Source organism: Panthera uncia, chromosome D2, assembly GCF_023721935.1.
Source record: "Panthera uncia isolate 11264 chromosome D2, Puncia_PCG_1.0, whole genome shotgun sequence".
In the NCBI taxonomy this organism is placed as follows: domain Eukaryota; kingdom Metazoa; phylum Chordata; class Mammalia; order Carnivora; family Felidae; genus Panthera; species Panthera uncia.
Genome location: NC_064818.1, coordinates 38219358 through 38240194, shown reverse-complemented (window position 1 = coordinate 38240194; position 20837 = coordinate 38219358). Strand labels below are relative to the sequence as shown.

General features: G+C 54.1%; 1 protein-coding gene across 1 annotated transcript; it reads left to right on the top strand.

Annotated features, from left to right (window-relative positions):
* Positions 1–1625: 1625 nt before the first annotated feature.
* Positions 1626–19446, top strand: MAT1A (methionine adenosyltransferase 1A). Its single transcript, XM_049645280.1, has 10 exons — positions 1626–1952; positions 2049–2415; positions 6166–6243; positions 7044–7166; positions 9528–9640; positions 10061–10204; positions 14476–14694; positions 16230–16412; positions 16764–16897; positions 17579–19446. Exons 2-10 carry the CDS (start codon positions 2322–2324, stop codon positions 17679–17681), a joined length of 1191 nt encoding a protein of 396 aa, XP_049501237.1. The 5' UTR covers positions 1626–1952; positions 2049–2321; the 3' UTR covers positions 17682–19446.
* Positions 19447–20837: the final 1391 nt, after the last annotated feature.

Below are 20837 nucleotides of genomic sequence, written 5' to 3'. Positions count from 1 at the left end.
TATTTTATCGAAGTCTTATCGTGCACCAGCTCTGTGCTCAATACTCATCCTACCGCAATGGCCACATCTGTTTCTCACAATGATGCTTACTTAACCTGCTTTACAGATGAGGGAGGTTAGGAAGCCTGCCCCACGGTGGACAGTGGGTTAGAGGTCACACAGGACTCCAGCCCTGAAGCCCACACTCTCATCCACGGTGTTCTGTGTGCTGCTTGTTAACTAACCTCTGCTGAAAGAATATAAGGTGGCCTAGATTTCGTGGGGATGTCATACGAGACTCACACATAAGATGGGGACTGAACTCCGTGCTTCCAGATCCTTCCCTCACTCTGAATTTGTGGCCAGGCTACAGAAGCCTCCTGTATATGTTTCTGGAAACACCACTTCTCTGTGTAGGACATGCCCCTCCACTCCATGCTTTTAGTCATTCTGGAATTCAGAGGGCAGTTGGGCTTTGCTCTCTGACTTACTGCCAGCTCTAGGACCCTGTTGAGTACTTGCTACTTAAACCCCATCTTGCTCTTAAAGCAGAGTTAGAACGTAATGGCTATAGTTCTAGCTGCTAGGCTAACCTAGGTCTACAGTTCACATTAAACATTAGCTCATATTGCCTCCAGGTTTGAAACCAGTGTACCCAGAAGAAATTTACAAAGGGACAGCGATGTTGAAATATTTTAAGTGCAAACAGGAGGACGCCTGTGTGCTGACAAGGACAAGGCTATGTTGTCTAAAGTCCTTGTTTGATCCTCATTTTTCCATCCCTTCCCAGTGGCTTTTTCTCTTCGAACCTTCAGCAGTCTTGTGCCTGAGCGGTCCAGCTCGCTGTTTGTTAAATGATGAAATATGTGTATGTGAAACCTCTTACTTTATCCCGTGAGGAGGTCACTTTAATATAGTTTGAATTCCCTGGATAGTTGGTGCTGCTGCTACTGACCAGGTGGCAAAACTCAAAGTTTAGAGCACCAGGAAGAGAACTGTAATGCTCACATTCTAAGTAGAGAGGGGATTTGGGGCCACCGCATCCTACCTTTTGCTTCCCACGGTCCAATATTTTTGATGCATGAGCTTTTGGCTGCTTACATTTTATTGCTTTCTAGTGGGAACTGGTTTCTCCACCCATTCTCACTGTCTGTGATCTCAGTTCCTCACTCTTCCTGCAGCCTGAGGTCTGAGAGTGGGAGGGAAGGAAGAGAGAGGCGCTGTCATGTAGAGCATGAATTTGGCTACAGATGTAACCCAGTTCACTTCTTTTCTTGGTCAAAGCAAAAAAAAAAAAAAAAAGTGCGGGAATCATGTGATCAGAATGTTGATCAAGTGTATAGGACTGAATAGGTCGAAGTTTAATGTATCTTATGGAAGCTGGACTCAGATAATTTCCCTGTAATGAATCCATCTCTCAAGAGTCTTTTTCCAAAAACAAAAAAATAAAAATAAAAAAGTATTGTCTTCTGTAACCTGTCCAGATACTTTTTAATGTGACCGCTGGTGTCTTAGAGAAGCTGACAGCTTAGGTGCTTTCTATCAGCAGAGAAATGTGGGCTCGAAAGCTTTTCCCCTAAACGAACGTGTTGTGTAACGTCCACGCTGACTCAGAATACAGGTGCGTGCTCTAGCTCTGAGAAGGTAGAAGAAGGGGGAGAGCCCAGCCCAGACAAGGTGTGGGGGAGGAAAGGCAGCACCCAGTAGCAAAGGCCACCCTGTGCCGCAGCCTTAGCCGAAACCGCATCTCTGGGAAAGGGCTCCTTGCTGCCTGTTTGTATCCCTGAGTCACCACAGACCCCCACCCTCCAACGTGGGATGTTAACCTCGACCCAATATGGAGATTAGCTGCAGAGCCGAAGCAGAGTCCCAAAGGAGCTTCGGTTCTGCAGAATCTGTACAGCCTTCTTCACCGTGCACTGACCAGACGTTGGGGCTCGGGAAATCCGAGCTGAGGACCGGAATTCCTCAAGGTAAGAAGACACCCCCCCCCCCCCCCCCCCCCAGGAAATGGACTCCTCCAATTTTCTCACATGATTATTCAGGCCCTTTCACTTTTCCATATATAGGAGTCACTCAGGAGCGAGCCGTGACCAGCCGGAGAGAGTGACACGTCGGTACTCAGGCCCGCCCTCCTCACCATCCTCACCTTCCCCACCTTCCCCTCACGTGCGCACAGGCAGTTCCCCAGAAGCGAGCCCTGTAGCTCTGCCAAAGACAAGCCTGTTGGGTTCCCGGGGGAGAAAAAAAAAAAAAAAAGCAACCACACAAAACCACTTCAGGCAAAGTCAACAGCGTTGAAATCGTTACCTTGAAGAAACCCAGTGGAGAAGCGTGCAAAGATGAATGGCCCGGTGGACGGCTTGTGTGACCACTCTCTAAGTGAAGAAGGAGCCTTCATGTTCACCTCAGAGTCTGTAGGAGAGGGACACCCGGGTAAGTAGGTGGCTGTGGACCGAGGACAGCCTGTGCCGGGGGAGCCATTTTCCCCGGGGCCTTAAAACCAATCCGTGTTCGTTACCGTGAGGGGTCTCTGGAGGCACCATGGGAGGCGTCTTTTAATTCTATTAATTTACTAATTTACTAGTTTTGGAAAACAGTCACTGATTAGGAAATGAGAAGTTGTCAGTTAATGAAGCCAAGCGTTCACGCTGCCACCCGCAGCCAGCATCTCTGCACGATGAGGCCACTACAGGGAACACACGTTGGGTTGACTAAACATATTACACATCTAACATGTATCGGATATCAGCTTTATATATCGGGGGGCAAGACAAAGCTTTATCATTGAGCGACTTAAATCAACAGAGAATGTTCCAGTGTTCCCTCCAACAAGACTGTGGTCACTAAGTGTTGCACATAAAGCGTGTATAGTCTAGGAACGAACAGCACATTCCAGTAGTCGCTGAGACAGATCTCCAGGTCCTGAAAGCCTCAGGTATATTATCTATGAGCAGTACAGATGACCTCCTGAAGAGGAAGAACATTTGAGTATTTTCTGGTGCTGTGGGGAAATGGGAGAGTCTCGTGTGTGAATGTGAGGACCATGATCAGCCTCAGGCCGCAGGTCAGTGGTTCTCAGACATCAGGGAGCATCAGCATCACCCAGTAGGCTTGTTGAGGCAGAGTGTCGGACCCTACCTCCAGACTTTTCTGATTTCGTAGATCTTGGGTGAGGCTCAAGGTTTGCATTTTTACTAAGTTCTCAGGAGATGCTTTTGCTGCTGCTGCTGTGGGAACCACACTTTGTGAACCACTGCTCAAGAAGAATCTTGGGGGCTGGGCACACTGACTTATTCTTTATGCACTTTTTCAAAATTCATCTGAGAAATTAAAGTTTTGGTAACTTATCACCAAGGCTACCTTCTTTTCATCTGCCTCATCCATGTTATTTCAGAGCTTGTAACTCAGCTGTAGACATCTCCTTTCCTATGCTTTAGCTGGTGGTTCTCAACTGGGGGCGGTTTTGCCCCCTTTCTCCCAAGAACATTTTGTAATGTCTGAAAACATTTTTGGTTGTCTGTCATAACTCTGCTGTGAGGGGTTGGGGGTGCCACTGGCATTTAGTGGATAGAGGCCACGTGTGCTTCTAAACATCCTGAATGCACAAGACCATCCCCCCTGCAGCAAAGAATTTTCTGGCCCCCAATGTCAGTAACAGTTTCCTACCGCTGTTAAGAAACCTTGGTTTAAACTCAGTTTTGTATGTGACTTAGCTCAGTTCGAAACAAATAGCCCCTTTCATTGTGTGTAACTTTATAAAGTCTCTGGGTGCTTGGGCACGCGGTGGCCAGAGGTCCCACAGTACACACCGCGGTGTGCTCAGTGGACAGAAGAAAAATTCTAGCCAATCAAATGGCCGTGTTGTCTATTTAATGATAGCCTTTCAGTCTGTCTGACTCTCCTTTCAGTTGCCACAATCAATTAACTGTCCACGTAAGTCAGCTTCCTCTAAGCTTGAGGACTTGTTGCTTGTCATTCCAGTGCTGAATTCTTCCACCAGCAGGATAAAATGAATGCTTTTTCAACTTCCAAGAAAACCACCTATGAGCTATCTTACAGCCACTGAGTGATACTAATAGAAATTCTGAAAGCCTAAAGAAACAGTTCAGAAAGAGCCTCCTTACACGTTATTTCAGTCTGCGGAGCTGTCTCAACACCCTTGCTCATCTCGGCTTTATCCCTAATACCCCTTATCCCAGTCCCCCGTGTGGACTGGGGACATGTGACCTGCGTCCTTGAAACAAGCAGAGTCATCCGTGGTCAGCATGTGAGTAACCCTAGGAGTCCTGATGGAGATATTTTAGTAGCAGGCTTTCATTAGTAGGGGTGTGCAGAGGCCGTGGCATCAGACAAACCTGGATTTACAGCAGGGATCTGCCACTGGAGTGGGGTGCCTAGAAAGCCCGAAAGTTTAGTGGCAGTTTCTCAAGGAAAGGTTAGAGAATTCACCTTTAATGGCAGATTAACATTTTAAGTTACATTGTCGTGAATGTTTTAAATGATGCGCTTAGGACAGCAGAGCGCTTGATTCTGGATCTAGATTCTTCATATAAAAACCAAAAAACAAAAACAAAATAGGAGGACACAAGGAAACTTTTGGAGGTGACAGATATGTTTCTTACCTTGTTTATGGTGATGATAACGTGAGAGTACTCACATGTCCAAACTCCTCAAATTATATACTTTAATTTTATGCAGATAAGTTTTGTACACCAATTATACCTCAATAAAACTGGGAAAAACTGTATTAATTTATTAAGAGCCAACTCTGGAGACGCCTGGGTGGCTCAGTTGGTTGAGTGTCTAACTTTGGCTCAGGTCACGATCTCATGGTTTGTGGGTTTGAGCCCCGTGCACTCTGTCAGTGCAGAGCCTGCTTGGGATTCTCTCTCTCCCTCTCTCTCTCAGCCCATACCTTGCTCTCTCTCTCAAAAATAAGTAAATAAACATTAAAAAAAGTCAACTCTGCGGGTATTTTGAACATTAAATGAGATGTAATATGTATAAATAGGTGTCGCTTTTACTTCTGAATCTGTAAACATTGACTGTTTGCACAACCCCAAAGCAAGAGCGGACTTTTCCAGAGTGCCACTGAGGGGTCTGCATGCTCAGCCATGTGGAATTCTTAAGGCAAGTAGTGGAAAAATAAGGTCAAATCCCTGCTTCTGTTGAACTGTGGTCAGCCCCCACCTTGACTGAGGTCAAACCCAGCTAGAACATCTAGCCTTCAGGGGGCTGAGTGGCAGTGGGGATGATCTGAGAGCTGCCTGTGGAAATGTTCAGTAGAACAGCAATGATGTGTAGAGGTTCTCTTATGGAGTTTCTACAGCTGGGGTGGTGGATTCGGGCTTGGTGTTGTGTACACAGTATATTTCAGCTCATGGAATCTGCAGAGAAATGTATCTGTTTGTCCCATCTGATTTTACGTGTTGGCACCTAATCTTACTGACATCATTAGCTATTTTAACTTCTTTTTTTTTATAATTATACATTTTAATGATCATATCCACTTGTTAAATATTTTTATATCTATATCTATCTATCTATCTATCTATCTATGTATATATGTACATATTAATGTTTATTTATTTTTGAGAGAGAGAGAGAGTGTGCGAGTCAGGGGTGGAGCAGAGAGAGAGGGAGACAGAGGATCTGAAGCAGGCTCCTCACTGACAGCAGACAGCCCGATGTGGGGCTAGAACTCAGGAACCACGGGATCATGACCTGAGCTGAAGTCAGACACTCAACCACTGAGCCACCCAGTCCCCCCAGCTATTTTAACTTCCATTTCTAGGAGCTTTCTAGATTTTAGACTTAAAGGGAATATCTTAAAGAATGAGAGACTTTTTAGTAGGAGAATGTGTGTGTGTGTGTGTGTGTGTGTGTGTGTGTGTGTATCTGTGTGTGTCTGTGTAAATTGCTATAGTCTTTTAGAACTGATTTTGGAACGTATGTCTTTTTTGGGGGAATGCTACGACTTCATGTAATATACATCATCCAAAATTAGGCAGAAATGGGATGAAATAAAAATTTCAAAATTTCCTAATTATGTATATTTAAAGAAGTGTCCTCTTTGGTAGATAGATTCCATATGTAAGCTTACCAAATACCTGATTATTTTGATACTTCAGTCTGTTAGACCCACTATCTCTGTGATTCTTATACATGTTCCTTCTCCTCCAGACAAGATCTGCGACCAGATCAGTGATGCCGTGCTGGATGCCCATCTGAGGCAGGACCCCAATGCCAGGGTGGCCTGTGGTAAGAGATGTCTACTCCCTGCTAAAGACCTCAGTGGGCTGGGCTCGAGGTCTTTGCCTGTGCTGAGGCCCTCGGAACAACAGAGAGCCAGGGGCTCCAGTGCCTGGAGGACCCCCGAGGTGATCACGGTTGCAGCCGAATCAGGACCTTGGCCAAGGTCATGGGGCAGGGGTGCCCAGAAGGGAGACCAGAGCCCCTCTGTCCTCACTGTGTGCTGCACAGACGGCTCCTTCCCTCTCCAGTGCCTCCCTAGCCCCTGCGTTGAGCACCACTGGGACCTGTGCCTTCTGAGGGTACACTTCACCCTGAGATATATCTTTGTGAATGGCCAGTGAGGAGGTTGGCCCGCCCTGATCTCAGGACCTCAGCCTGCAGTGGAATATTAGCAACAAGGGGCGGGAGAGGCCTCCCGGAGGCATGTTGACAGCATTCTTTATGACAACCACCTGCCACCGTTGTCTCACTTTGAGCCACACGGCAGTCGTAACGTTGTCTTCATGTACAGTTGGGGAAGCCGAATTAGGCTAAATAAGTGGTCCAACACCACGTGAGAAGGACGGGGTCCCTGTGAAAGCGAGGTGTGACCGGGTCTGTCCAAAGCATAGTTCTCCGGGCAGCATTCACACACGGTCAGCACTTCTGCCGGGATTTACTCTGCTTGTCAGCATTGTTCCCTCATTTCCGGCACCCATGCCTCGTAAGACTCTTCGTGAGTCCCTTTATCAGCGCTGTGCAGGGGTCCAGGAGTGGTGCTCCCCTCGGCTGGCCCGTGGCCGCTGACCTTGCCCCCTCTCTCGCAGAGACGGTGTGTAAGACGGGCATGGTGCTACTCTGCGGAGAGATCACCTCCATGGCCACAGTGGACTACCAGCGGGTGGTGAGAAGCACCATCAGGCACATCGGCTACGACGACTCCGCCAAGGGTGAGGCGGGCCCCCGGGTCTGAAATGTGTGGGTGCCCCCGCCGCCGTGTCAGATCCGAGGCTCTCTGTCCTCTGCCAGTGCAGATACCAACTGGGAGAAAAGAACATTCCTTGGCCCGCCTGGCAGGTCAGGAGTCACGGTCTCTGGCGATAGCATGGCGGCCCACGGGATGGCGCCCGGTTGAACTAGCCCGTGTCCATCTGTTGTCGCCTCTGGTCTTGGTGCTGGCAAAGGCTTTGGAAGAGAGAAGCACCGAGTAAAGGGAGCCGCCCTCCGCTGGGGAGATGTTCTCTGCCGGGCGTGGGCGCTGGTCTTTGTATTTGTCCTCTTCACTGCCACTTATGGGTTCTTGAGGGTGATGTGTGCCACCTCTGTGGGTCGGGGCAGGCTGGAACGATGTGCTGCATGTGTGTGAGTGAGAGTCCCTCACCGCTGAGGGTGCAGACACACAAGCTCCGTGCAGCCACCTTCTGACCCGCCTAGAGTACTCACTCAGCACACGGAAGTGGACACAGAACCAATGAGCACAGGCTCATTCTGCCAGTCAGCACAGTGTTCTGGAGGAAGCACATTGTCCCAGACCAGCAGCTTCCCAACATGTCACCATGCACCGCTACACCTGTTCTACCAGGAAAAGGCGGTTATTTAAGACGTGTAGACCTTATTCAAGAACAAGCCTTGTTCTGCACTAGGTGGAAGGGAAACTTCCCAGGAGGCAATGTGTGCTGGCAGGAGAGGGCGAGAGAGAGCCCAGCTCTGCTGCTGACTGCATCTCGGCACGCCCAGCTTGTCGCTCTGCCTGCACCCAGAGGACCCCACACAGCGACACAGTACGGTGGCTGCACTAAGAGGGCCCCGGGCTAACCGCCCCGCACTGCTCTTGGCTGTACAGTCGCTGCTCCTCTCCCCTTGGTCCCCTGAATTCTGTTTTTCCAAATCGCTTGGAGCCCTTGATGGATTCTCAGGGCTGAGAAGCTTCACTGTCCAGAGAGCGATTAGGGAAAATGCAAAATATTTAATGCACAATCGGTGAGTCCTTGGCAGGCCTCTAAAGATGGCTCATTGGTTTGTGTGTTCAAAAACATTCGCTGGGAACAGGAACCTGCAGAGGACAAAGGCATCCTGGTGCTTCTGGAGTGGGGGCACTGCCTGGCATTAAATGGCACAGTATGGGGTGCCCAGCGGCGAGTCGGTGGGAGGGAGGGAGGGGGGAAGGTCCAGGGACGTTTATTGAGAGCTGATCAGATTTGGGCGTGTGGGGATGGGGAGCTGGAGGAAGAGCATTCTAGACAGAGACCTAGCGGAGGTAGGAAAGTGTGCCTCGCAGAAGGCTAGCCCTGAGTGAGTCTGTGTTGGCTGGGGCAGTTCAGCTGGGAGGGGCTGGGTGGACCCGAGTCATCTCAGTTCTCCTTCACCGGGCAGCAGGCCCCACATGAAGCATGGACATAAACAACAGCCTGGATATGGGTCAGTTGGTTGGTTTTAGTAAAGCTCACACTGGCAGCGTAGGTAGAATAGACTGGAAAGAGAGTGACAGTTACTCGGCTTGTCACCAATACTTGGCCTGGTAGTAGAGCCTCTGTGAGTTTCAGCCCCTCAGTCACGCAGTGCCCACGGCCGGGCCCGGCAAGGCCCGAGGGCCCACAGGGAGAAGATCGCGCTGTCGGTGCCCAGTGGCCCCTTCTGGGGCTCCGGGGGCGGGGCTGCCACTCACCAGCAACGAGTTCTTCCCAGGGGCTGGGAAGAACAGCTTCCATGTGTGTGCCTGAACTTTGGGGGTGGGCAGACGTGGCCGTGGCCTCCAGAGGTGTGGCTTTTCCATTTGGCTTCAGGCCCTGTGCAGAGCTTGGGATCAGAGGACTCTAGCTCTGGGAGCCTCTCTGGATAGTTCACGTGCACTGTCTTTGTTCAGTGTGTTTCATAACGTGGATTACACCTAGGCTTCCGAACAGCAGTGCTGGAAGGTGATTTTCAGCTTGGGTCTTGGAACGTGCCTCCAGAAGGGTAAGGGGGCAGGGCCACGAGTCACCCAGCGCAGCCGCAGCCGTTATCTGGTTTTCATCTTGCCGTTCTGTGTAGGATATATATTTCTAATCTAGGTATAATTTAATGTAGTAAAATGCACTGTGGAGGATTTTCTTCGACCAGCCTTCCAGATGATAACATGGGATGGACACATGGCCTTCCCCATCCTGGGCCTCAGCTCTGCCCAACAGGTCCCAGACAGATCCCAGCTGGTTAGAGACCGCCCACCCCCACACGAAATGCCGTGTCGGGAGCTGAGCAGTCTGCCAGGACGCTGGAAGCCACCCTCTGTCTGACACGTGTCCCCACGAAGGCCTGCTTTCCCTTCTGCTTAGGCTTTGACTTCAAGACCTGCAATGTGCTGGTAGCTCTGGAGCAGCAGTCCCCGGATATTGCCCAGTGTGTACATTTGGACAGAAACGAAGAAGACGTCGGGGCCGGAGACCAGGTGACCACACGTGGAGTGCAGGGTCAGGGGTCAGGATAGCATTGTCTGTGTCAGCCCTGGCTCTGACCTGCACTGAGTTGACAGCTGGGAAGTTCATGAGTAATGGATTGGACACGCTGTGGGGTAGACCCCCCTCATCCTAGCAGGAGCTCCCGGGGGGAGGGGTCTGTGCGCCTGGAATAAATTAGGACACCCCTGCTTCAGGGCAGCGACTTGAGGGCACGGCCTGCTTGTGGAAGACTGTGGTCGCCGATGCCCAATTTGGGCTTGTCCCCCCCTCCCAGAGCATTGTCTTGTCTTCCTGTCCACAAGTGCCCCCGCCTCCCCGTGCAGATGTTATACATGCACAGGGCACCCAATACAGCCACGCTTTAGATGAGAAGATAAAATGCGTATTGCTCCGTTGACGCTCTCCTCCAGGGTCTGATGTTCGGCTATGCCACCGACGAGACAGAAGAGTGTATGCCCCTCACTATTATCCTTGCCCACAAACTCAATGCCCGAATGGCGGAACTCAGACGCTCCGGGGTCCTCCCCTGGCTGAGGCCTGACTCCAAGACCCAGGTGAGCCTCCTCCTGCCCCCCTCCCGTGGAGCCCCAGACACACACTGGGGACCCAGACACCCCTCTGGGTCCTCTTGGTACTTGTCATTGTTGGCATCAAAATGGTCAGTCCGGGCACTCAAAATATTGTTGGTTGTGAAAAGAACTATTTATCTGAAAACTCTTCAGATCTACATGTTTTCTCCCCTAATGTTTATTGTGAAAAGTCTCAAAAATGCAGAAAAATGGAAAGAACGGTTCCGGATTTTTTTTTTTTTCAGACCTTGTTTTTTGTTTTTTTGCCTTCTTAGCATATGTTGACTCTGGCAATGTGGTTCCCTGGTTCCTGCCACACATTTACTTCTTAATTGGCTTCACACTTTTGCTCACTGCCCGTCCACACCCACAGGTCTCCACACCTTGAGCAAGGTCTGAACGCCGAGTTGACAAGGGCCATCCGTGCCTCGCTGTGGCCCTTTATCACTGTTTCTCGCAAAAAGGCTTTCCCGTTGCTGTTTTGGACTCTCTGTTCCCATGGGCCCTGACCTCTCTGCTCTGGACCGTGGGGAAATCCTCACCGGAGTCCACATGTGAAGGCCAGCGATGATGCAAATGTTAGCGCATGTGGGTGGAGGCGCCCCGTCCACCTCCCCTCTCCACGTCCCTGCCCCGTGTCACCCTGGCGGCCCTGTTGGCCCCTTTCCCGGGGCTTTCTCCCCTGGCTCGTCTCCCACCCCCCAACGGGTCCTTGGCACTTTTGCACACCCTATCCCCTTCCTGCACCCAATTCCTACTTTGTCACACTCAGCCAAAGCTTTCACCTGTAGGGTGTCTGGATCAGCAGCCCTGCTTCTCATTCCCCCTACACACATGTGTGCCGGAGAGCCATCGTGTGCAGCCTCACGGTCACCTCCTCCTCGGCTCCAGGGAGGGCCATGGTGCCCGCCCCATCCTACTCAGCACCCCCTCTGTCTCCACCCAGCCTCGCTCCATGTTTTGCCTAGAGAGCACCTCTTCTGCTCCAGCCTGGTTCCCAGGCCACAGCAGGGATCTGCGCCGTGCCCTCCCAAGGACTTTCCCTGTCTGGAAACTCCACTTAACTCCCTTTGGACTTTTAATTTCCTAATACTGGCTCAGAATCCTTTACAATTTTCTGCTTCCCGCAGGGGGAGAACCCCCCGCTTGTTATGTTGGCATCGAAGCCCCTTATGGTCTTCCAGTTTTACCTTCCTCTACCTCCCCACCCCAGTCCTTGCTTAGTCTGAGTTACTTCACTCCCTAGTGCTTTGTGCCTCTGCTCCCGCCCTTGGCCTCTCCTGGGATCTGCTCTGTTGCCTCTTGTCCGTCAGTGGCCAGGAAGCTCCCACCTCCCGTGGTTTCCCCGGTGGCCACCACCAGACGGGGCCTTCTCTTGCCCCCGGACTTGGAATTTGGCGCGTGCGGTTGTATAACTCAGCATGGCTGACCGTGACCGTGACCGTCCCGTCGCCCCCGTTGCACAGAGGCGCGTCCACCTGAACGCAGGTGCGAGGCCACGCGGGGCACAGGTTGCAACTCTCTGAACCCGGGACAAGGACTTGCATGTGTGGCCTACAGCCGACCTTTCCTGGTGTTCTCCACATGCCTCCATCATCAGCATTCCTCGGCTGCTCTTCGAGGTCCCGGGGCGGGAGAGCTCAAATACGAAGACTGCAGTGGTATCAAAGGAATGGGCGCACGGCAGCTGGCGCACCCGGCTCCGTCGTGTGCCAGAGCTGCTCTGTGTCGGGAGGCGAGAGGCACGTTTGCAGAAAACAGAAGCCTAGAACAGAGGCTGGAGGAAGGAGAGCGCTGGGGCTCCCCTTTTCCTTGTGTGGCAGTGAGACCCAGAGGCACCGCGGTGGGGGCCGGCTGAAGAGGGAAGGCCCTTGTCATCCCGCTCAGCAGTGGAGGGGTGGGGGCGGGGGTGTGCTCCTCCGGGGTTTCTCCTCCTGCAGGGATACATGGAATTCTCTTAATGCTACTTTGGATACCAAAGTCCGCCTCACTCCCCTGCCGCGGGGAGGCCGAGCCCCGGGCATCTCAGGGGCAGGGGTGTGGGTCTGGCCCCACCGCCCGAGGGCCCCTGCACACAGCTGCCTGGAGGTGAGCGGCACCGTGCCAGGACTGGTTTCTAGGCCGGCTCCATGGCCTGTTTGTGAAGGACTCTCATCATCTGACCAGAGTGTTAACTGTGAACAGGACGAGTCTTTCCACCCGAGCAAATTCTGGCTGCTGATATTGAGAACCGAGTGGCAGTACGGATGACTGTTTTTGTACCTGGTCAGAGTTGTGTTTTCCGTGGTGTGTTCCCCACCCCGCCCCCCATCTTGCTGACATGATGAGCGAAGAGGCATGCTCGGAACCCTCGGCTCGGCCACAGCCCTGCGGTTCTGCGTGAAAGGAAGGCTGCCTGGGCTCACGGCTGGCAGCGGGGGAGTGGAGGAGGCGGGCCTTCTCCCAGGGCCTGATGCTGATGCAGTGGATCTGGTCCCAGAGCCGGTCACAGGGCCTCCCCTCCTGGGGGCCCCCGCCCCAACTCCAGCAGCCTGTCACAGCTGTGTGCACGTAGCCCAGGATTTAAAGGTTGGTCTCGGGACACAGATGTCACTGTGCACCTGCCCCTCGAACGAGGGTCAGACATCACATGGGAAGGGCTCTCTCCCTTCCTTCTTCTGGATCCCATCCTCTTGCTCTTTGAACCAGCCAGGGCACAGAGCTGGAGTTTGATGCAGGCCCAGTGTTTGGCGGATATCTGAGGGGCCTCGGGCGGGCAGAGACCCTGCTGCAGGCACGTCCCCGGGGAGGCACTGTTTGCTGTCCCGTGGTCCTCTCAAGGCCCTGGGGTAGGAAGTAAGGCTGCCAGCCAGGGACACCTGGCGTAGCCACGTTCCCACAGGCCCCACACACCCCAGGCCTCCTCTGGGCACTGCTCTTGTGGGTCCACACTGCCCTGGGTGGCACTCGGGCCTGGGGCTCCCTCCCATGTGTCCCTCGGGATCTTGAGTGACAGCCTTCTGCTAGGCAGAGCCCCGGCTACCAGGCCACAGAGCTCCAGGTCAGAGCCCGGCTCTGCTGGCTGTGTGGTCTTGACCAAGGTGTTCATGCTCTGAAGCCCCAGCTCTCCCGTCTTTAACACAGGGCTGCCAGCAGCTTCTCACAGCTTCTGGCGCGGCTTCCCGCATACAGAGCACTGCAGTCCGAGCTGGTTTCCCTCCAGCCTCATCCGCCATCCTCACTGTCCCCTTCCCTTTCGCTCCCGGGGTGCCCAGACCGCAGTCCTCTGTTACCAGTCAGACCAGGCTGTGTCATCGGGTTCTCACACTCACTGACGTGTCACTATAGCACAAGGTCTCTGAGGAAGGATTTTGTCTGTGCTGCTACGGGAACGACACCAGCTTTGGGATCAGGCAGAACCGAGTCTGGCTCTTTGGCTTTCCGCTGACTGCTGTGTAACTTCAGATGAATTGCTTCGATTCTCCCGGCCTGGTTTTTTTCTCATTTGTGAAGTGGAGATGATAATGCCTGTCTTGCCGGGATGGCCGAAATGTGAATTGATCATGCGCAGATGGCCCCACCGGGGTGGAAGCGAGCATTAGAACTGCCCCTGTGGCTCGACCTGCAAGGGCACCGCAGGCGGGTTCCTTCCCTCCAATGTGCTCTCAGCTTTTTTTCCTTTCTTTTGCTCAAACACCCGGAGGCTGGCCTTCCCAAGCTTGCTGCTCCATTTCTGCCAGCCTGACTTGAGCCCTTCTCACCCTGTCCCTACAGCAGGCCAGTCCTCTGGCCCCACACACTTCCAGAGCTCCTCCACTGAGGGTCTGGGGCAGCCGGCGTGGCTCATGGACACCTGTGCTCCTTGGCAGGAGCCAGGATACCGTGGCTCTGCGCCACGGAGGGTCAGAAAAGGGCTTTGGCCAGGGGGGATTCGTGGCACCCAGAACCCGCTGAGATAGAAGGGGAGGAGGCTAGTTGGGTGACAAATAAAGAGGAAACTCTGCAACCCTGAGTCTCTAAGTGGCACTAATTGTGGTCATAGCTGGGAATAGCTTATGCCTCATGCCCAGTCATCCCCTGGCACTGGGCAGCTACTCAAATACAAGAATGTGTCAGATTAACTTTTCTGGAGGTCCTTGGAGGACAGGAGGCCCCCCCCACCTTCGTTTGGATCCTGGGAGCCCCGCCTGCCATCTGAGTGTCTGTGCGTGGCCGCAGTGTGTCCTCAGTTCAGGGCAGGACCTCACAACGTGTCCCCTGCCCTTGTGACCCGACAGGTGACAGTTCAGTACATACAGGACAACGGCGCAGTCATCCCCGTGCGCATCCACACCATCGTCATCTCCGTGCAGCACAATGAAGACATAACGCTGGAGGACATGCGCCAGGCCCTGAAGGAGCAGGTGATCGAGGCCGTGGTGCCAGCCAAATACCTGGACGAAGACACCGTTTACCACCTGCAGCCCAGCGGGCGGTTTGTCATCGGAGGTCCCCAGGTACGCCCTTGCCTCAGAGCAGATCTCTCCTGATTAGTCTTTGTTACTGGGGTTGCTCACCTCCCTGGGCGCAAAGGAGGAGGTGGCTTTGTGTGACTCAGCCACGCCCGGCCCTGGACACAACATGAGGTCAGCTCACACTCCCTGGGGCCTGCTGTCCATGTGTCAGTGCAGGAGGAATTGGGGACATGTCCCCAGGACTCTCCCACCTCGTGCAGCCTGGCCCTCCCTCTCCAGACATGTCATACTGCCCCATGCTGCCGCCTTGCCCTGCTGAGATGCCAGCTCACCTTTGCGGATGACTGGCCTTTCCCAGGTGGCATCACTGGGTCTTTGCCACAGGTTAGTTCAATTCGTGTTGGGGCATGTTTTAGGCGGGGACCCCTGCTGTCCCCTTTCTCCTGTACGGCAGGAGAGAGGACGTAGAGATCGGCAGAGCACGTCTGAGAGGCTGCTGACCTCTGCCAGGGGCGCCTCAGAGGGGATGTGTTATTGCAAAGCGGAGCCCCCGTAACGGGTTCCGTGACCAAATGTACTGCAGAAACACAGGGGGAAAGAAAGGCAAAGCTTACTGTCATTTCTTGCAGGACTGTAGGACTTCCCAAAGCCTAGATGTGCTAGTGGGAAGTGTGGATCTCTAAGCAGGGGGATAGAGTACGTGGTCTTTCCCCAAAGTACTCGACACGGAGCCCCTGCCCTTTTAAAACATCATTACTGGGACCCCCAGGTGGCTCTGTTGGTTGAGTATCTGACTCTTGATTTCAGCTCAGATCAAGGCCCCAGGATCATGGGATCGAGCCCTGAGTCAGGCTCCAAGCCTGGGATTCTGTCTCTCCCGGGGCGTGGGTAGCTCAGTCTGTTAAGCAGCCGACTTTGGCTTAAGGTCATGACCTGGTGGTTCGTGAGTTCAAGCCCCACATCAGGCTCTCTGCTGTCAGTGTGGAGTCTGCTTTGGATCCTCTGTCCTCCCCGCTCCTCTCTGCCCTCCCCACCCCTCTCTCTGTCTATCTCTTTGTCTCTTTCTCTCTTCTTCTTCCTCTGCCCCTCCCCCCTTCAAAAAAACAAAAAACAAATCATCATTACTGCCCAATGTCGCACAGAGTAGACACTCGAGGAAACGCCAGCCAGGGCCACGGCCCAGGGTGTGTGTGTCGAGGCTCAGGGCCCTCCTGCAGCTCGGATTTCCCCATCACAACTGACTCATAAAAACAGACTGAAGTAGGAGCTGGCTAGGATTCCAGAGAACCTCTGTCCCCTCGTTTGCACTTTCTGATGAGGCTCTGGCAGGTTACCTGGGTGCTGTAATGGGTCAGTGACTGAACTGGGGTGAGTGTGCAAGGTTTCTGGCTGACTCCCAGCTTTGGGGGCTGGGAGTGGGGGGAGGCGGGTCTTTGAAAAGTGCCCACGGGCAGCTTCAGGGCCCCCTTTCCCCGTTAGTGCGGTGGCCATCGCGGTGCTGCAGCCGCCCGTCCGCCCTGCCCTGTGGGGACCCTGGCTCTCATACCCCCCCTCCATTTCTTCCTTTCTGTCTGCAGGGGGATGCGGGCGTCACTGGCCGCAAAATTATCGTGGACACCTATGGCGGTTGGGGGGCGCACGGTGGAGGGGCCTTCTCCGGGAAGGACTACACCAAGGTGGACCGCTCGGCAGCTTATGCTGCCCGCTGGGTGGCCAAGTCCCTGGTGAAAGCGGGACTCTGCCGGAGAGTGCTCGTGCAGGTGGGTCAGCCCCACTCCGACCACCCCACCTCTGCCCCGGCTGAGGCCGTGCTGGCCTGCGGGGGGAGGGGGGCACACTCCTTGCCAAAGACTGTGACTGTGTGTTACATGGGGCATCGGGGCATGTACCCTGAAAACCTCAGGGAGGGAAAAAATGTTCAGGGAGAGAGGCACATACTGAATTTGCTCGCTGTGAAGATGGTGGAGATTCCTAGACAGACGAGGTTGGGGAGCGGGTCGGGCCAGGGATGGGTGGTTCCAGCTGCCCCTTTCTGAGGGCATCGGGATCTCTCTGAAGGGCAGACCCCCTGCACAGAGGCTTTTGTCCCTGACCCTCGTCTCTTCTGGAAGGTTTCCTACGCCATCGGTGTGGCTGAGCCACTGTCCATTTCCATCTTCACCTATGGAACCTCTCAGAAGACAGAGAGAGAACTGCTAGATGTGGTCAACAAGAATTTTGACCTTCGGCCCGGGGTCATCGTCAGGTAAATCACTGCCCCATCGCTGCCAGACGGGCCCTTCCTCCCCCCCTCACCCAGATGTCTGGCTCCTCTGAAAGAGAAAGGGAAAAAAAGGACTTTCAGCCTCCCCGGAGCAGGAGGGCCTCCAATCCTGCAGGAGGGCCCCACCAGCTCAATGCACACCCCAAGGGCAAGATGTCTGCTTTTCAGGTTGAAGGGGGTGTCTAAGGTCCCTGCTGGCCCAGAGACGCTGACCATCCAGCGGGGCCATCTTTGAGCAGGTGGGGGGTTGTAGGAAAGTAATCACAAGGCTGAATGCTGAGAATTGAGCTGGCGGGTCTGGTCCCATCGGCCCGTGTTTCTGAGGCCGCTCTTGCCTTGCGGAGCTTGGCCGTATGGTTGGTCTGCACCAGGCCAGTAGAGTGGCAAGGAGAGAAAAGGAGGAAGGCACAGCAAGGCCAGAGTTCAGATTCTGAGTCCTGGGTGTGTCTGTGTAACCAGGCTGTCCCCGAACCTCTGAGCCTGTTTCCCAGGGGCCAGTGACAGTCACCTCATGAGATGTGGTGTGGCATAGACAGGAAATGTATGGGAAATTGCTCTGAGCAGTGACAGTCCACACTCTGTTTGTTACTCCTGTGCTCGAAATTCAGAGAAACTCTGCTCCTTTTCCACTGAAAATGACCCTTTCCTCTGCTGACTGTGCAGGGACTTGGATTTGAAGAAGCCCATCTACCAGAAGACGGCGTGCTACGGCCATTTTGGAAGAAACGAGTTCCCATGGGAAATTCCCAAGAAGCTCTTGTTTTAGAGCTGGTGGGAGTAGGGCCTGCCTCGCCCTGGAAGCTTCTGGATTGGCACATCTTGTCCAGGACCCCAACTCTCAGATGTCCCAGACCCAGGGCCCTGACCGCTCCCCCCCCCCCACCGCTGCAGGGAGTGCCTTCCCCACCCACTGCCCCCTCCTGGACCAAGCTGCACCCCTAGGGCTAGCCCTGTGCTGTCGTCACTGTGAATGGCAGGGGGCTTGCTGGTGCCTGGGGTCAGACCTCCTCATGGCGGTAGTCACACTGTCCCCCTGCTTTTCCCTCAGACTGAGGCAATGTTAATTTAGTGGAAAAACCACCCCTGGAAGAGTAAATCCCCCCACGCCTCCCCCATGGCTGGTCCCCTCCTCCCTCACAGATCTCAGGGATCCTGGGTGTGCTGGCTGTGCCCTTCCCATTTGTGGCCTGTGCCCTGAGCCAAAGGCCTTCACGGAGGCATCTCAGGCTAGGCATCCGGCAGGGACAGGAACAGGGGCTGACACCTGCTGAGCAGCTATGGTGTGCGAGGGCCCGAGCCAATTACTGACCTCGTTTCTTCTTCACCGCAACACGGTGAGGTGACACCTCATTCCCACTTTCCATATGGGGAAACTGAGTCGCAGACCGCCTAGGTAACTTTCCCAAGGTCCTACAGCCACATGTGTCAGGACCCACACGTGATCCAGGGGCTTTGACTCGAGAGCCCGTACGCAGCCCCCAACGCTGTTCCCATCTCATGCCGGACGGAGGCCTGAGCAATGAGCACGCGGATTGAAAAGCAGCTCTGTGGTCTCTGTCCTGAAGACCTGAGCTTGCTGCTCACCTCTTGGTGAGCCCTGGGCAGGGATATGTGAAGTCAGGACAGAGAAGCAGCTTGTCCCAGCTCAGGTGGCCAGCCCCTTAGATGGGTCCGGAACCCCGTAGCTTCCAGCCCTTCTCTCTTTGGCCTCTTGGTCTGAATGCTGTTGGAATAAGTGTGTGAGCCCCTCAGACGCCCCTTCCAGAGAGGCCACTCATAAGGGCCGAATATCTAATGTTAAGTAGTGACCCAGGTGGCGGAGCTGAACTCCTAGCGGTAGACAAGTTGGCTGAAGTGTCGTGAGGAGATTCTGCCTTTGCCAGGTGGCTCCCGGGGCACAGCCCTCAAGGGGCCTGAGTGGTCCTCGGTGCGCTAAGGTCTTGGAAGCTGCACGTTCACCTGCCTTTCCGTCCCTGGCCAGCCCTGCCTCCCCCACCTGTCAGCCTGGGCCGCTGACAGCAGTGTCTCTGCCTTCTCCCTAGCTGCCCAGACCACAGGCTCAGGTAGGGGCCCCCAAGGGTCCCTTAGAGCACTGAGGTCTGGGCTTTGGTCCAGGGTCCATGGCGCTGGTTCTGGCTGAACCAGGCAGCCCAAGAACCCTCATCTGGGAGCAGACGGCCCGCATCTGGGCTCCAGGCCTGACGCACAAAGACCCCAAGCTTTTCTCCTTACGTCAGGGAAAAGGCAGCTCTTCAGGGGAGAAAAAGAAGGCCGATTTACCACCAAAACCTAGAGCTCGTGTCCGCTCCCAGCAAGTCTCAAGCTCCCTCCAGGAGAGGGAGGCACAAGCTTGCAGGCGGTCAATACCTCCCACCCAAGCCCTATTCAAAGTGAAAATTCAGAATTGCATGGTTGCCCCTCCCCCCCGGAGATAAAAGATCTTTTTTTGGACATTGTTGATATGAAACTCGAACCTTTATGTGTTAATAGTTCCTGCTGGGACAGTGAATAAACAACTACTCTGTGCTCGGTTTTTGTCTGCAAACCTTCAGACGTACCTCACCAGGAGCATCTCTATCCCCCCCAGCATAGAGGTGCCCTCTGCTCTGTGCCCCCACCCCCCGCCCCCCACCACTGGAGCCCCCTGTTCCCGTCCGGGTGGGCTTCTCCAGCACGCACTAAGCTTTCCTCATCCACCAGCTACTGTGTTAAGTCACGGCATTTCCCTATTTATTCCCCACCGCACTCCGCTGAGTTTCACGGAGAGAACCTGAGGCCCAGAGGGTTAGGGATGTGACCCAGGGCACCTGTCTGGGAAGTGGCGCCCCGGGTCTCCTGAGTGTGCTCTCTCCATCACCACGTGCTGCCGCCCAGGGCCTCGTCTGCCCTCCCTGCGTGGGAGTCAGCTGCAGTCAGACCGTCGTGAGGGGGGCACTGCCCATCGTTGTTCAATGACTGAATAACCGAAGTCAGAGGAAGTGAGTGAATGAGGGGTTTGGTCTGCAGAGAGACAAGCCAAGCCTTTAAGTGGGTGTAAATGGGCACATTTCCCTCTCACACGTTGTGTGAGGAGAATTCACAGATGGAATTTTTATTAGAAGACTGTCGGAGCAGAAGGAAGGCCCTGCAAAGGCAGTCCTGAGGGTTGGTGAGGGCAGGGGCGGGACTTCCTGCTCCAAGCAGGCCGCGGGGAAGGGAATCCGCTCTGGAGAGACATCCGGGTCCAGGCTGAGGGGACAGCCACGTGAGGAGGCTTTGAGACGGGCTGGTCCCGGGTGCCAGGAAGGGCAGAAGAGCAGCGGAGACCTCGGATGTGGCGGAGAGGAGAAAGTCAAAGTCACCGTCTTGTCTGAGACAGTCTGTGACGTGAGCAGTCACTACATGGGCCGTTCCGCGACATATTTTTCCTAGAACATCATCCACATTTTGTCAGAACACAAAAAGGCACGAGAAACATTGGAATGCTTGCCTGAGAGGGGAGGTGGTGAAGGACTGGGCTTTACTGGCACCAGAGGTCGAATAGTGAGAGCAAGGAGAAGCCACTTCTGGGCCACAAAGTCCTCAAGTGTCATAGTGCCGTGGAAACGTGGCAGTGGTGAATTGGGGGTGGGGAGGGGCGGCCAGTGGGTAGAAGGAAGGCAGGACAGTGTAGTGTTCTTGGAAGCCAAGTGAGGATGGTGGGTTTGGGACCAGGGAGGGCTCACCCGTGTGAAACACTGATGGGGTCGATGACAAGAGGCCTGGAGGGTCTGCGGACAACACCCTGTGGAGGTGGGTGGTGGCTGGGAAAAGGAAGGAGAGTCATTAGGAAGATGTAAATATGGCCGTATTCCCCACCTCAACTGTAAGCCTTTAGTACCCCTAATACATTCTGAATAAAGTTTAGAGTACTAACTAAGCTGTACTGCCCTACGTGCCTGCC

Excerpts from the sequence above, each read along its gene's own strand:
- MAT1A (XM_049645280.1), top strand. The coding sequence starts at position 2,322 with ATGAATGGCCCGGTGGACGGCTTGTGTGACCACTCTCTAAGTGAAGAA. Across the intron at positions 6,244-7,043 it reads CAATGCCAGGGTGGCCTGTG|AGACGGTGTGTAAGACGGGC; the intron begins GTAAGAGATGTC and ends CCTCTCTCGCAG. Across the intron at positions 7,167-9,527 it reads CTACGACGACTCCGCCAAGG|GCTTTGACTTCAAGACCTGC; the intron begins GTGAGGCGGGCC and ends CCTTCTGCTTAG.